At 39.0% G+C, this 17,567-nt stretch overlaps 1 protein-coding gene across 2 annotated transcripts in view; it reads left to right on the top strand.

The window, feature by feature from the left end:
* Positions 1-17,567, top strand: part of LOC124552532 (F-box/LRR-repeat protein 7-like) — a 134,554-nt gene that overhangs the window by 10,780 nt on the left and 106,207 nt on the right. For both annotated transcript variants that reach the window (XM_047126847.1, XM_047126846.1), the window contains exon 2: positions 14,701-15,014. In XM_047126847.1, the coding sequence (XP_046982803.1) occupies positions 14,701-15,014 (314 nt within the window). The remainder of the gene's footprint in view (positions 1-14,700; positions 15,015-17,567) is intronic.

The following is a 17,567-nucleotide window of genomic DNA, read 5'->3' as shown; positions in this document are numbered from 1 at the left end:
CTCATCCTCATGAGATCTAAAAAGAATCCATTAAACTTCAGATGGCTAAGCTGGGATGACTAGAGGGCAAATGTAAGGATGTAGAGACTTATCTCACGAGGGGTAAGATAGATACTGCCTACAGGAAAATTAAAGAGACCTTTGGACAAAAGAGAACCCCTTGCATGAATATCAAGAACTCAGATGGAAACCCAGTTCTAAGCAAAGAAGGGAAAGCAGAAAGGTGGAAGGAGTATATAGAGGGTCTATATAGGGGCGATGTTCTTGAGGACAATATTATGGAAATGGAACAGGATGTAAATGAAGATGAAATGGGAGATATGATACTGCGTGAAGAGTTTGATAGAACACTGAAAGACCTAAGTCGAAACAACTGACAGCCTTGGGAGAGCCTGTCCTGACAAAACTCTAGCATCTGGTGAGCAAGATGTATGAAACAGGCAAGATTCCCTCAGACTTCAAGAATAATATAATGAGCAAGATGTATGCAACAGGCAAAATTCCATCAGACTTCAAGAATAATATAATAATTCCAATCCCAAAGAAAGCAGATGTTGACAGATGTGAAAATTATCGAACTATCAGTTTAACAAGTCACAGCTGCAAAGTAATAACGTGAATTCTTTACAGACAAATGGAAAAACTGGTAGAGCCAACCTCGTGGAAGATCAGTTTGGATTCCGTAGAAATGTTGGAACACGTGAGGCAATACTGACCCTACGACTTATCTGAGAAGAAAGATTAAGGAAAGGCAAACCTACGTTTCTAGCATTTGTAGACTTAGACAAAGCTTTTGACAATGTTGACTGGAATACTCTCTTTCAAATTCTGAAGGTGCCAGGGGTAAAATACAGGGATCGCAAGGCTATTTACAATCTGTACAGAAACCAGATGGCAGTTACAAGAGTCGAGGGACATGAAAGGGAAGCAGTGGTTGGGAAGGGAGTGAGACAGGGTTGTAGCCTCTCCCCGATGCTATTCAATCTGTATATTGAGCAAGCAGTAAAGGAAACAAAAGAAAAGTTCGGAGTAGGTATTAAAATTCATGGAGAAGAAATAAAAACTTTGAGGTTCACCGATGACATTGTAATTCTGTCAGAGACAGCAAAGGACTTGGAAGAGCAGTTGAACGGAATGGACAATGTCTTGAAAGGAGGATATAAGATGAACATCAACAGAAGCAAAACGAGGATAATGGAATGTAGTCGAATAAATCGGGCGATGCTGAGGGAATTAGATTAGGAAATGAGAGGCTTAAAGTAGTAAATGAATTTTGCTATTTGGTGAGCAAAATAACTGATTATGGTCGAAATAGAAAGGATATAAAATGTAGACTGGCAATGGCAAGGAAAGCGTTTCTGAAGAAGAGAAATTTGTTAACATTGAGTATAGATTTAAGTGTCAGGAAGTCGTTTCTGTAAGTATTTGTATGGAGTGTGGCCATGTATGGAAGTGAAACATGGACATGAATAGTTTGGACAAGAAGAGAATAGAAGCTTTTGAAATGTGGTGCTACAGAAGAATGCTGAAGATTAGATGGGTAGATCACATAACTAATGAGGAGGTATTGAATAGAATTGGGGAGAAGAGGAGTTTGTGGCACAACTTGACTAGAAGAAGGGATCGGTTGGTAGGATATGTTCTGAGGCATCAAGGGATCACCAATTTAGTACTGGAGGGCAGAGTGGAGGGTAAAAATCATAGAGGGAGACCAAGAGATGAATACACTAAGCAGATTCAGAAGGATGTAGGCTGCAGTAGGTACGGGAAGATGAAGGAGCTTGCACAGGATAGAGTAGCACGGAGAGCTGCATCAAACCAGTCTCATGACTGAAGACCACAACAACAAGAAACTTCAGATACAAGATGAATCAATCAAATCTAAAGGCTGTACATTAAACTAAATATGTAGGAACTACAATTAGGAACAATTTAAATTGGTAAACTGCTTGTTGGCTTCTGTCTCAGGTAATTTTAAATAACCCAGAGAAAATGTCATGGGGAAGGTGAACCAAAGACTTCATTTTATTGGCAGAACACTTGGATGTTACAGATCTACTAGAGAGGCTACCTACACTGTGCTTATCCGTCCTCTTTTGGAGTTCTGCTGTGCGGTCTGGAATTCGTACCAGATAGGATTAATGGAGTACATCAAAGAAGTTCAAAGAGCAGCAGCATGTTTTGTATTATCCCGAAATAGGGCAGAGAGTGTCATGGACATGATACAGGATTTGGGCTGGACATCCTTAAAAGAAAGGCATTGTTCATTGCAGAAGAATCTTCTCACGAAATTTCATTTCGCAACTTTCTCCTCTGAATGCAAAAAATTTTGTTGACACTGACCTACGTAGGGCCAAATGATCGTCATAATAAGTTAAGGGAAATCAGAGCTTGGACAGAAAGGTATAGGTGTTCATTTTTTCCGTGCACTGTTTGAGATTAGAATAATAGAGAATTATTTTGAAGTGTTTCCATGAACCATCTGCCAGTGTGATCTGTGGATTAGCACTATAGATTTAGATGAAGACTTTAAAACTATACCAGATATTAACAAAAGGTTTTCAACATGTTGTAAGATAACTCATAAACTTTTGTTTCATCATTCACACGCATCAATTTGTGCACCCTTTGTGGAATCCTATTTTTCCCCACGTTCAATTCGAGATCTCGACAGTGACAAGTTCAAATTCATTGCAAATGTGTGTCTCCAAGTCCTGTAAGTCTCTGACCTTGGTTAGGTACACCATTTCCTTTATAAAAACCCCACAGGAAAAAGTATAGTGGTGTGAGGTTGGTGGACCGTGGCAACCACACATTGAGCTTTCTTCTGTGGTTTCACATTTTATCAGGTTTTAAAGTTGAAGAAAACTATTTGTTAATATTTAGTATAGTTGTTAAGGTCTTAAATTGTAAAGAAAAACATTTGAGGTTGGTAATGCTAATTCAAATGGTGGTGGCAACAGAAATAAAGCTTCAATGAAAGAATAGTATTTTAAAAATTGAATTGAATTGAATTTTATTTGATCCTGTAAGATTACATTGTGTACAGTAAATGTACGTGTAATATAGGACATGTCAAAGTTTTAACATTCATTATCACTTATTTTTCTACACCTTTAGCTTACATTTTTACATCATTGATATATACAAATTTAATGACATAAGTATTCTGCAACACTGTAAAACTCTTTTTCAATGAGGTAGTCTTTAAGTTTCTTTGGAAAGTCATTGTGTAGTACACTATCTTGCAGATTTTTAGGGAGACTTCTTAGTAGTATGATACCGGAGTACTGGAGTCCTTTTTCTAGCATTGCCAGTCGGTGGGATATGCTTCGTACTTCATTCTTCCTTCTTGTATTGTGGGTGTGTACACTAGCATTTGTAATCCAGTCCTCACTACCTTTTGTGATGCACATTATTGTTTTATATATATATACAATGATGAAAAAGTTAAGATACCTAAATTCTTGAAACAGTTTCTGCACGTTTCAGAGGTCTTTCTTCTTAAAGTGGTCCTTTTTTTTATGTGAACACTCGTTTTGTCTCTTGTTTGTTTGAGTTTCCCCACACAGTCACTCCATGGTTCGAAAAGTCCATGATACGCTGTACACAGAAGGTTCTTGTCTGAATACTGTGATAGCTGCATCATTAAGAATATGACAGAGCTCAGTTTCTTACAGACATTATTAATATGTTTTTTCCATTTCAGTTCATTATCCACAAGAATACCTAAGAATCTAGCAGATTCTACTTCTTCCAGCCTTGTTCCATCAACCTCTAAATCCATGTCTACAGCCTTTTCCTTGTTTTTAAACACTGCATACATAGTCTTTTTTAGATTTATAACTAGTTCATTTTCCAACAGCCATTGAGCAGTGACATTTGCAGATATGTATGCTCTTCTCTCAAGCTGTTCCATATTTTGGTCACTATTTAGTATTGTCGTGCCATCAGCATACAATATTTTCTTTTCTTCTTCCTCAACACCTATATCATTCGCAAACACATTAAATAACAATGGCCCCATTATCGAACCCTGTGGCACTCCATATTTGATGGGTTTGGTTTCTGATTGGTATGAGTTTCCTAATGATACATACTGCTTGCGGTTGCACAAGTATGATTTTATCCATTCACCTTGTTGCCCTTGAATGCCATAGTTGCTTAATTTTTGTATTAGCATTTCATGGTCAATGGTGTCAAATGCCTTTGAAAGATCCAGAAACATTGCAGAGACAACCTTTCTCTCATCTAAGAACTGTAAAATGTATTCTGTTAGACTGGCAATTGCTGATTATGTAGATTTACCCTTTCTGAAACCATGTTGTGAGGGTATCAGAATGTTATGTTTGTCCAAATAGTTAACTAATCTGGTATACATAAGCATTTCTAGGATTTTTGAGAAACCTGATATCAGTGAAACTGGTCTGTAGTTGTTGGAATCATCCTTGTACCCTTTCTTGCACACTGGCACTACCTTCATTCTTCTGGAAAAATTGCATCTCTGAAAGAACAGTTTGCTATGTTCAGCAATGGTGTTATCATCTCCTCACCTACCAGCTTTATTACATGATTTGATATTTCCTCACCAGCTGATTTCTTGGACTTCAGTTTCTGTATAGTTTTCAGCTATTCATCTTCCGTGACTGGTCTTAAGAACATAGTACTGCATGATCTTTTTGGTAACTTAATATCCTTCTGTTTTTGACTATTTCTTTCCAATTTTAAGTTTTCTTCTACACTGATATAGTTATTATTCAGTATGTTTGCTATTTCCATACCATCTGTGACCACTGTGCTATCTGTTTTAATTGACCTAATACCTTCTTCTTTGTTTGACCCATCTTTTTCCTTTCTTTCCGCATTGATTGCATTCCAAGCTGCCTTTGCCTTGTTTTTTGAGTTCGTTATGGTGGTGTCAGTTGCTCTTGCTTTGGCTTCTCTTATTGTTTTTCTATACTTCTTTTTTAACATTTTATAGTTTTCAGCTTTGCCCATCCGTCTCACATCCTGAAGCTTCCTTCGCTGTTCTAGTATTTCACTGGTAATCCACTGTGTTTGATCTTGCTGCCTTTCTTGTCTCTTTACTTTGAGAAATGCTACATTAAAATGGTACTTAATTGTTGAAATAAATGCATCATATTTTTCATTTACACTCTGGGCATGTAGGGTTTCATTCCAGGTTTCCTTACTTAACATTGTTCTAAAGATGTTGATATTTTGTTCACTGATGATCCTAATTTCTTTGGTTGTTAGTTTTGGTTCTGATACTGTGTCATTACTTCTGCAAAAGCTGATTAGTTGTCCATGATGATCAGATATTTCTGTATGAACCACATGTGACTCATAGTTACACATATTAGTAATTATGTTGTCAATAACTGTCTCACTTTGTGAAGTCACTCTTGTTCGTGCAGTTATTGTTACCTTCATGTTATGCTGTATTAACAGTTCTTCAAATTCCTGTCTGCAGGCATAATTAAACAACGAAACACAACATTTGCTTTAAAAGTTGCCAAACTAGAAAAAAACCAACCTTACTATTTACAATAGGAGTGGAAATAGTTTTCATCAAGTTCTTTGTTATAGCTTAGTCCTACATGATCTGAAGGCTGAGGCCATTTGTACTGGTGTGGTACATATCTGTACAATCACTGATACTTCAAACTTACTTGGGGAAATTACTTCCCCAGAATAATGTTGTCCTTCATATGTCACTTACTCATTTCTCAGGTTGTTGTTGTAGTCTTCAGTCCTGAGACTGGTTTGATGCAGCTCTCCATGCTACTCTATCCTGTGCAAGCTTCTTCATCTCCCAGTACCTACTGCAGCCTACATCCTTCTGAATCTGCTTAGTGTATTCATCTCGTGGTCTCCCTTTACGATTTTTACCCTCCACACTCAGGTACAATATCTTTAACATTAATATCACTGCTATTTCAAGATTCAAGAATATCACAGCCTAAATCATCTAACTCATCTGAAGATAAGCTTCACGTATTCTTAGTCTCTTTTTTTATTTTCATTTTATTTTTCTGTTCATTGCACTTATTTATTTATTTATATCCCATAAATCTAATACTGCGAGGCATTCGCATGGATGTAGGACGTGTCAGAATTATTACAAATAATACAAAGGGAATACTAATAGTACCTCTTGCAAGAGGATATCTGGTATAAGACAAAATACATTAATAGCTATAGAAAAAATTACATTAAAAATATGGTAGATCTTAATAGCTAAATGAAATACACAGTAATGTTAACAGTGATTGTGAGTATCGTAATGCACAATAGCACATCAAATTAGTAAATGAAAAAATCAATTACAGTTAACTCTACTGAAATATTCTTCTACCAAATAGAAGGAATTATCTAAAAAATACTGTTTGAGCTGTTGTTTAAATTTGGGAAGCCCGTTGATAAGTGATTTCATTGATGGTGGGAGAGCATTCAACACCTCGCAGCTCATGTAATGGACTCCTTTTTGTACAACAGTAAGGTTTTTTATTCATAATAGAGGTCCATCTTCTTCCTGGTATTGTGGGTATGGTATGAATGATTGGTTTTGTACGATTGTCCAGTTTTACCAATGAAGCATGACAGGGAGTAGATATATTGGCATACAGTTGTCAGTATCCCTAATTTTCTGAAAAGGTTCCTACAAGAATGTCTAGGCTGGACTCCACTCATTATCCTAATAACTCTCTTTTGGGCAATTCAGATAGACTTGTTTTTGCAGCCAGTAACTGATCCACATCATATGGTCTGAAAAAGTAGCTGGACTTAATTCTGGGCACATCTGATTCTGTCAGTCGCAGCTTATAAAGAGTCTGTTCATTTTCAAGTACTTGTTCAGTACTTACGAAAAGAAAGAATTCTTGTAGATTAGACACTGTGTACAGACAAGACTTCACACATGACCAAAGCTTTTTTTTTTTTTTTTTCCGGCAATTCCAGCAACTGCTCTTCTTCTGTTGGATATTGCAAAAAAAAGATCAGTGGAGCTCCACACCAAAGTCATTTTTCAAATTGCATAATGAGTACATAACAAATATACTTTTAATGTTATTTCATCCATGTTGGATCTTGTGAACTCTGCAGCCATTAGTGATAGTTGGTGGATGGCACAACCACCCACAAATATTTTTTAAATGTTTTTAGTCCCATAACAGGCTGTGGGCCATCTGAAGGTGAGCACGGTAGCTGGAAACTGGTTATACCACTAAAATAACATATTTAGAAAGTATTTGTAGCTGGTTGCGCCATTCACCAACTGCTGGTAATTTCTTTTTAAACTGGGATGCTGCCCTATTTTGTAGCTGATGTATTATACAGGAATGTCGAGTCTGCATATTTCTCATGTGCAAGGTGGTCACCAATTATTGCAGAAGATTGCACTCTGTCCAAGCACACAAAGTGGAGATAGTCATTTGTTTGTAACTCAAATGTGCTGGTCGTATTTCATCCTGGGAAAGTGAGAACTTTTCTACAATTTCTGTCTGTAGATCACATTCTGTTGCACGTGTATTCAGATTTCTCTTCCCAAAATCTGCAGCTTTAGCATCTTTTTACAAGAATACTGGAGCCTGATCATTAATTTCATAAATCAGTTCATGAAGAGGACTACTTCCTTTTGAAAGGACTGGCTTCTTTATTTTTCCATCTTCCACTGATTCCTTTTAATAGACTGATTCTTGTCAACACCTTCAGGGAGAAACTGATATTGATCAGACTTTGTCGCAAGTATCACAAGCTCCTAACATACAGGACTCTTTCCTCAAGTCACAAGAAAGAAGAGAAAGCAGTGTTTCCACTTAACTAAAAGTATACAAACTGGCAGGTATTGTTAGCATGATACTGGCAAGCATGCACGCGCGCGCGCGCGCACACACACACACACACACACACACACACACACACGCACACACACTATGTAGAGTATTTGAAACAGGCAGTACATACTTGGACAAAGCTGGTAAAGGAGACTTCCTTAATGCAGTTCTTGTTTCTTGTTTAAAGATTTCCTATGCCTCCTTTAACGGTAAGCTTCATATACCTCTTCTGATGATCCTCGCCTTCCCTTGTTTGAGTTCTTTGCTGGCTTCACCTGTTGCTTTCCTGCTGGTTGCACACTAACATTATCATTTAAGATAAAAATCAAAAATCACCTGCTTTATTTCTTCTGTGATTCTGGGCTTGCTATGTTTAATTTCTTTGATACCTGGCTCTGAAAGCAGTTTATTTGCTAATTAAGGCGTGTGATAGTTGAAGACTTTTTTTTGCAGGACTTATTGGGCATTCTTTTAACAGCCTTCCCCAGGCTTTGAGATGCTCATGTGATCCAAAATTTGAAGCGGGTGACATACTGTTTCTATTGGACTTTCCTCCTTTGTTTTTCAGCCATTATTTCTGATTTCTTAGCCTTTTTTCTCACTGTTTATTTTCTAATCTTTCTTGTTATTTAAGTCTGTTTTTCCTTAATTCTTGCTGTTTCTTTCATTCTTTCTTTCCATCTATCTTTGTCCTCTTTCAAATATTCACTTCTCCTGACCTCACATGGTTTCAGAAAATCGTGAGAATGATTTGATCTCACCTTTTTGTCCATTTTATTAGCTTAAATGAGGCCAGCTGTAGCACTGTTAGATAAGCAATGTAGGTTTTTGAAAACAGCCACTAGCAACACTTTTTATTTTTCTATTTATCAGTTTCACTCTTCAAATAGGCAAGAGTGTCGTCAGGATATACACTGTAAAAGATACAAATTGAGATGATATAGAAAACTTACATTGATGGTACGTGACGTACATATTCTGTTTCCAGTATGGTGGCTTATGTTTTAAAGTTGGCTGACATCATGCTGGAAACAGAATGTGTACTTTACGTAACACCAGTGTTAAGTTTTCCGTATTAGCTAAATTTGTATCTTTTATGGTGTATATTCTGATGATGATGATCATTATTATTATTAGACTGAAACCAACAAATAAAAAAAATAGGAAGTGCTACTTGTGGCTATTTTTGAAACCTTCGCTTTAGGAGTTGCTTCCCCCTGCAGACAGTGCCTGCTCTTGCCAAACAATGTATGTTAATAATCAGGCAGAAAACATGTTAATAATTTTGACTAATGTTTTACACCCAGATTAACACCACAAAAATAAAATAGGGTGAAAAATTAAAAATTTAATGTTGAATTCAATTTGATGCACTTTGGACACTTCGTAAAACTTCCTGAAAGACAGTTTGTTTACTACAGTGCTATCAACGAAAGATGATACTCGTCAGAAAGCAGCAATATTAATTTTAAGTGGCATCAATTTAATGTAAACCACTTAATGTGCAATGTTCGGAGATCAAGTTTGAGAGAGAAATCTTCACACACATTGTTAATTATTTACTGAACCTGCAATTGTCTCAATAACACTCATTAGGTCCTGTGTTGTTGGAATGACACACAATAAACTTAGCTTGCTTTCAGATTATGATGTTTTATTTCCATTTAACATTTATCAGTCCCCAGCCACAAACACTGTCCAAAATAACAAGGCAAATGTAAACTCAAAATGCACATACAAGTTAAGAAGCGATCCATTGGCTTTGTAAACACAAGAAGTTGAAGAACTTCACATTGTGTTTCCACCCTCTGGTGCATAGTGAGTCTGATGCAATGAGCAAGAATAGTTTACACCTTGTGAATTGCTCTGGAGGCTTCCAGAAAGACAAATTACTATCTAGGTAACATCAGTTTTCCTAGTTTGATAATATTTACAGTTTAAAGTTTGTTTCCAAAATGTAAATTCTTTTACATTTATGAAATTCATGGGCAAAAACAGTATTGTAAAATTAGAGTAAATATTTTTAAAGTGATTGACTTTATCCTAAGTCAGTATCGCAGTTGCATGTAAGTTGTAAATAAATAACAATGTAAATACAGACATTTATCTTGAACAGCATCAAAACAAGAATGTTGTTGTTGTGGTCTTCAGTCCTGAGACTGGTTTGATGCAGCTCCATGCTACTCTATACTGTGCAAGCTTCTTCATCTCCCAGTACCTCCTGCAACCTACATCCTTCTGATTCCGTTTAGTGTATTCATCTCTTGGTCTCCCTCTATGATTTTTACCCTCCACGCTGCCCTCCAATATTAAATTGGTGATCACTTCGTGCCTCATAATATGCCCTACCAATCGATCCCTTCTTCTAGCCAAGTTGCGCCACAAATTTCTCTTCTCTCTAATTCTGTTCAATGCCTCCTCATTAGCTATGCAATCTACCCATCTAATCTTCAGTATTCTTCTGTAGCACCACATTTCGAAAGCTTATATTCTCTTCTTGTCTAAACTATTTATTGTCCACGTTTCACTTCCATACATGGCTACACTCCATACAAATACTTTCAGAAATGACTTCCTGACACTTAAATCTATACTCAATGTTAACAAATTTCTCTTCTTCAGAAACTCTTTCCTGGACATTGCCAGTCTACATTTTATATCCTCTCTACTTCGACCATCATCAGTTATTTTGCTCACCAAACAGCAAAACTCATTTACTATTTTAAGCCTCTCACTTCCTAATCTAATTCCTGCAGCATCGCCCGATTTAATTCGACTACATTCCATTATCCTCATTTTGCTTTTGTTGATGTTCATCTTATAGCCTCCTTCCAAGACACTGTCCATTCCATCCAACTGCTCTTCCAAGTCCTTTGCTGTCTCTGATAGAATTACAATGTCATCGGCGAACATCAAAGTTTTTATTTCTTCTCCATGGATTTTAATTCCTACTCCAAATTTTTCTTTTGTTTCATTCACTGCTTGCTCAATATAGAGATTGAATAACATCGGGGAGAGGCTACAACCCTGTCTCACTCCCTTCCCAACCACTGCTTCCATTTCATGCCCTTCTACTCTTATAACTGCCATCTGGTTTCTGTACAAATTGTAAATAGCCTTTCGCTCCCTGTATTTTACCCCTACCACCTTCAGAATTTGAAAACAAATTGTAAATAGCCTTTCGCTCCCTGTATTTTACCCCTACCACCTTCAGAATTTGAAAGAGAGTATTCCAGTCAACATTGTCAAAAGCTTTCTCTTAAGTCTACAAATGCTAGAAACATAGGTTTGCCTTTCCTTAATCTATTTTCTAAGATAAGTCGTAGGTTCAGTATTGCCTCACGTGTTCCAACATTTCTACGGAATCCAAACTGATCTTCTCCAAGATTGGCTTCTACCAGTTTTTCCATTCGTCTGTAAAGAATTCGCGTTAGTACTTTGCAGCCGTGGCTTATTGAACTGATAGTTCAGTAATTTTCACACCTGTAAACACCTCCTTTCTTTGGGATTGGAATTATTATATTCATCTTGAAGTCTGTCTCATACATCTTGCTCACCAGATGGTAGAGTTTTGTTAGGCCTGGCTCTCCCAAGGCTGTCAGTAGTTCTAATGGAATGTTGTCTACTCCCGGGTCCTTGTTTCGACTCAGGTCTTTCAGTGCTCTGTCAAACTCTTCACGCAGTATCGCATCTCCCATTTCATCTTCATCTACATCCTCTTCCATTTCCAGAATATTGTCCTCAAGTACATCGCCCTTGTATAGACCCTCTATATACTGGTTCCACCTTTCTGCTTTCCCTTCTGTGCTTAGAACTGGGTTTCCATCACAGCTGTTGATATTCATACAAGTGGTTCTCTTTTCTCCAAATATCTCTTTAATTTTCCTGTAGGTAGTATCTATCTTACCCCTAGTGAGATAAGCCTCTACATCCTTACATTTGTCCTCTAGTCATCCCTGCTTAGCCATTTTGCACTTCTTGTCAATGTCATTTTTGAGATGTTTGTATTCCTTTTTGCCTGCTTCATTTACTGCATTTTTATATCTTCTCCTTTCATCAATTACATTCATTATCTCTTCTGTTACCCAAGGACTTCTATTAGCCCTCGTCTTTTTACCTACTTGATCCTCTGCTACCTTCACTATTTCGCCTCTCAAAGCTACCCATTCTTCTTCTACTGTATTTCTTTCCCCCATTCTTGTCAATCTTTCCCGCAGTTTCTTCAGTTTTAATGTACAGTTCATAACCAATAGATCCTGGTCAGAGTCCACATCTGCCCTTGGAAATGCCTTACAATTTAAAATCTGGTTCCTGAATCTCTGTTTTACCGTTACATAATCTATTTGCGACCTTCCAGTATCTCCTGGCTTCTATGTATACAACCTTTTTTTATGATTCTTGAACCAAGTGTTAGCTATGATTAAGTTATGCTCTGTGCAAAATTCTACCAGGCAGCTTCCTCTTTCGTTCCTTACTCCCATATCATATTCACCTACTACGTTTCCTTATCTTCCTTTTCCTACTATCGAGTTCCAGTCGCCCATGACTATTAAATTTTCGTCTCCCTTCACTATCTGAATAATTTCTTTTATCTCATCATACATTTCATCAATCTCTTCATCATCTGCGGAGCTAGTTGGCATATAAACTTGTACTACTGTGGTAGGCGTGGGCTTCATATCTATCTTGGCCACTATAATGTGTTCACTATGCTGTTTGTAGTAGCTTACTCGCATTCCTACTTTACCATTCATTATTAAACCTACTCCTGCATTACCCCTATTTGATTTTGTATTTATAACACTGTAGTCACCTGACCAGAAGTCTTGTTCCTCCTGCCACCGAACTTCATTAATTCCGACTATATCTAACTTTAACCTATTGATATCCCTTTTTAAATTTTCTAACCTACCTGCCCGATGAAGGGATCTGACGTTCCTTGCTCTAATCCATAGAACGACAGTTTTTTCTCCTGATAACAACGTCCTCCTGAGTAGTCCCCACCCGGAGATCCGAATGGGGGACTATTTTACCTCCAGAATATTTTACCCAAGAGGACGCCATCATCATTTAACCATACAGTAAAGCTGCATGCCCCTGGGGGAAATGACAGCTGTAGTTTCCCCTTGCTTTCACCCGTTCGCAGTACCAGCACAGCAAGGCCATTTTGATTAGTGTAACAAGGCCAGATCAGTCAATCATCCAGACTGTTGCCCCTGCAACTACTGAAAAGGCTGCTGCCCCTCTTCAGGAACCACATGTTTGTCTGGCCTCTCAACAGATACCCCTCTGTTGTGGCTGCATCTACGGCACGGCTATCTGTATCGCTGAGGCATGCAAGCCTCACCACCAATGGCAAGGTTCATGGTTCATGGGGGGAGGGAGGGCAAAACAAGAATAAAAGATGATAATCTGTTTTACAGGCTGCTATTTTTGAGGTATAATATCGTAAAATAAGCAACTGTCGATATATAAACAGAAAAATATGTATTTGGCAAAGTTTTGCCTGATTGCTCTAAAACTTTCTAGCTTCCAAATTGAGTGTTAAATACTTAACAAAAATAAAATGAGTTAAAATATGGCCAAAAATCAAGTGATTGTTTATATTTGTGTTGGGGTGCAGAAATTCTGACAGAGCTTTTGCCAGCTTCCAACTCCAAAGTGGAAACGGCAGCAGGTGAAACAGTAGTCCACTATAGAGTTGTGGCAATACTGGGACATTGACACAGAGACACATACAAAATCGTGTAACGTGATGGATCGAGGTAGGAGCACGAAGAAGCACTGCCGAGCACAGAGTATCTGTCAGGGAAGTTATTTCACTGACTCAGCTGTAGACCTTAATAACTGTAGTGCAGGTAGTGCTCCTACTTGGGGGAGGGGAGGGGGAGGGGGGGTAAATCTTGAAATCTTGTAGTTGAGGTTGCTGCGACAACTTTTCCTGTTGTATAGCAGACGTGAAGTTTAGGTTGGAAGCTGAAGTTTGTTGAGAGGTAGCAAAGCCAGTGATAGTGCCATGAGGAGAAGATTCTGCTTTCTGTTATACAGAGTTTTTGATGACAGATTGGCCAGTGGTATAGCATGAGGTCTAGGTTGGTTAGGAAGGTGGCAGTTTGGGTGGAAGTTGGCAAAGCCAACGAATGTCGTGATCTTTTAGAGATGGAGTTTTGCACTCTGCAGAGGAATGTGCAACGATACGAAACTTCCCAGCAGATCAGAGCTGTGTGCTGGACCGAGACTTGAACTCTGCACCTGTTCCCTCCACGAGCAAATGTTGGTGGAAGTAAAGCTGTGAGGACAGGTCAAGAGTTCTGCTTGGGTAGCTGAAGTTGGTACAGCACTTGCCCACCAAAGGCAAAGGTCCTGAGTTTGTCTAGTTACTGCACACATTTTCGTTGTAGCCTTTTTTGTTTGTATTCTGCATACCATACTTAAATTTAAAACACTGATAAAGAGCACTATTTTCTTGCTATGGTCTGATTTTTTTCAAGTTTTTAGTATGTATGAAGAAATTAATAAGAGCAACATTGCTGACCCAAACCTCTGTGCCAATGGTGATACTGTTTATTCTTCAGATTTAATTTGCTGATGCTGTCATGTCGTTTGTAATGTAAACTGTCGATTGTTTATTAAGGTTCATATTTTTGTCACACTGATGATGTCACCAGTCATTCGGTGTGGTGTCGCATTGTTAACTCGCCCTTAAATATTTTCACTCGTAACAAATGATTCCAAAGACGGCCATCGTGTGATATTGTCCTGCTGTTGCTGTTATTGGGTTAACATTATTGGCGTTAGCTGATATCTATATATTCAAACAAATCCTGGTTCACAATGCTGATTTTTTTTTTTTCTCTGTTTTCAGTACTTGCAAGCATGTCAGATAGACAGCCACATGACAAGTTCTCCCCCAAAACGTCCCAACTCACAACCATCGGAAGGAAGACTCGACAGCAAAATGGCTTCAGGCTCTGAGCGTAGTGGTAAAAGCCACATTGCTGGTGAAGATGTCACAGAGATGCGTGTGAGCATTGATGATTTGCCTGATGAGGTACTGTTAATGATTTTCTCTCACTTGTCCTTCAGTGAGCTAATAGATGTGGTACGGAACGTGTGCCATCGTTGGAGAAGACTGTACAAGGTTCGGAAGTTGTGGCATAACAAGGAATACCATATTGGGTAAGAAATGTAATAATACATACATGTGATTTGTTCTTTCAAGAAATACAGTACCGCATTATAGGGTGATATCTTTATTACTTATTTTGTGACACTGGTGTGGTAAAATTTGGATTTCAGCAGTCAGTCAGGTTATTCAAGATTGTTGGAGTATTATCGTTTTATATTAAGTGCTTCCCACTTTTAGAATGTTACAAAGGAGCTGAAATCTATTTTGGATTCAATATATTTGTTAGATTGGTGTGATGTGTAGATTCTGCAATGAAAAATTGTCTATTTCATTATTACTCTTGTACCCTGTGTCATTTCTGAACCAGTATGCGTAGTGATACATATGTTGGAACTTAAATAGTGGCAACACTGCTGAGGAGACTGTATGCAGTGGAATCTACTATTGTCGCTGATGGCACACGTTGTTGATATACCTATTTCTACATCTACATCTACATTTATACTCTGCAAGCCACCCAACAGTGTGTGGCGGAGGGCACTTTATGTGCCACTGTCATTACCACCCATTCCTGTTCCAGTCGCGTATGGTTCACGGGAAGAACGACTGCCGGAAAGCCTCCGTGCGTGCTCGAATCTCTCTAATTTTGCATTCGTGATCTCCTCGGGAGGTATAAGTAGGGGGAAGCAATATATTAAATACCTCATGCAGGAACGCACCCTCTCGAAACCTGGACAGCAAGCTACACCGTGATGCAGAGCGCCTCTCTTGCAGAGTCTGCCACTCGAGTTTGCTTAACATCTCCATAACACTATCACGCTTACCAAATAACCCTGTGACGAATCGCGCCACTCTTCTTTGGATCTTCTCTATCTCCTCTGTCAACCCGACCTGGTACGGATCCCACACTGATGAGCAATACTCAAGTATAGGTCGAACAAGTGTTTTGTAAGCCATCTCCTATGTTGGTGTACTACATTTTCTAAGGACTCTCCCAATGAATCTCAACCTGGCACCCACCTTACCAACAGTTAATTTTGTATGATCATTCCACTTCAAATCGTTCCGCATGCATACACCAAGATATTTTACGGAAGTAACTGCTGCCAGTGTTTGTTCCGCTATCGTATAATCATACTATAAAGGATCCTTCTTTCTATGTATTCGCTATACGTTACATTTGTCTATGTTAAGGGTCAGTTGCTACTCCCTGCACCAAGTGCCTATCTGCTGCAGATCTTCCTGCATTTCACTACAATTTTCTAATGCTGCAATTTCTCTATATACTACAGCATCATCCGCGAAAAGCCGCATGGACCTCCGAGCAAATGGACTCACCCGTTCGATGTCACCAACATGCACACAATCGAGGGAAACAGTCACTTGTGAACGAGCGGTCTAATGTAATAGTGTCACTATGTTTTCAAAACAGGAACAACAGAATTGGATCAAGATTCAATGTGCCAGAGGCCGTACAGAACATTGGCACAGCGGGGAAAAGCCTTCAACGAAGGTCGGCAAACTGTGGCAGACATGCATCAGGCAGGTCTTCCTAGTGTCTCTGAAGAAGTAGGGCATCCTGTTGCTGCTTTAGTGGACAGTGATCGTTGCCATACGATTTCTGAGCTCGCCCACAAAACCAGATTAGCGCATACGACTGTACTCCTCACCCTGAAGGAATACCTGGGTGTGTGAAAAATTGCATCAAGATGAGTTCCGTATGACTTAACAGAAACGCAGAAATGGATTAAGACGCTGCTCAGACGCACTTGGAGCACTATTAGCAAAAAGGAGAGGCTTTCTTATGCCATATCACAACACTGGATGAGACATGGGCCACATCGTACGAGCCAAAACTGAAACGCCAATACAATGAATGGCATCATTAAGGGTCGCCGCGAAAGTCGAAAGTGCATCAGAGCCCCAGTATGGTGGAAGTTATGGTGATTCTTCTGTACGACTGTGAAGGTGTTATCGTAACACATTACGTTCCTCATTGGCAGACCGTCAATGCACAGTATTTGTTTGTTTTTGGAGCATCACCTGCTACCAGCTTTGCGAAAGAAGTGGCGACACTTCCCGCACAAACCACCCATCATTTTGCACGACAATGTGCGGTCGCATACAGCGCAAGCTGTGACTGCTCTGTTCGGTCAGTGGGACTGGGAAGTACTGTACCATCCACCATACTCCCCGGACTTAAGTCCTTGTGACTTTGATTTGATTCCAAAGATTAAGGAACCACTTTGTGGCATTTGCTTCAGAACTGTTCCAGAGATTCGACAGGCAGTAGACCACTCCATTTGCACCATAACAGAATACGCTCTGCCAACAGTATACTATGCCTTCCACATTGCTGGAAATGGGTTCTACACAACGCTGGTGACTACTTTGAAGGACAGTAACAGGTGCAAACATGTAACTCTTTTGTATCGGTTGTGAATAAATAGTTGACCGAGCGAGGTGGCGCAGTGGTTAGACACTGGACTCGCATTCGGGAGGACGACGGTTCAATCGCGCGTCCGGCCATCCTGATTTAGGTTTTCCGTGATTTCCCTAAATCGCTCCAGGCAAATGCCGGGATGGTTCCTTTCAAAGGGCAC

This window comes from Schistocerca americana, chromosome 10 (genome assembly GCF_021461395.2).
Source record: "Schistocerca americana isolate TAMUIC-IGC-003095 chromosome 10, iqSchAmer2.1, whole genome shotgun sequence".
Lineage (NCBI taxonomy): Eukaryota > Metazoa > Arthropoda > Insecta > Orthoptera > Acrididae > Schistocerca > Schistocerca americana.
Note: the sequence above shows the minus strand (reverse complement) of the source record. Positions and strands in the feature narration are given on the sequence as shown.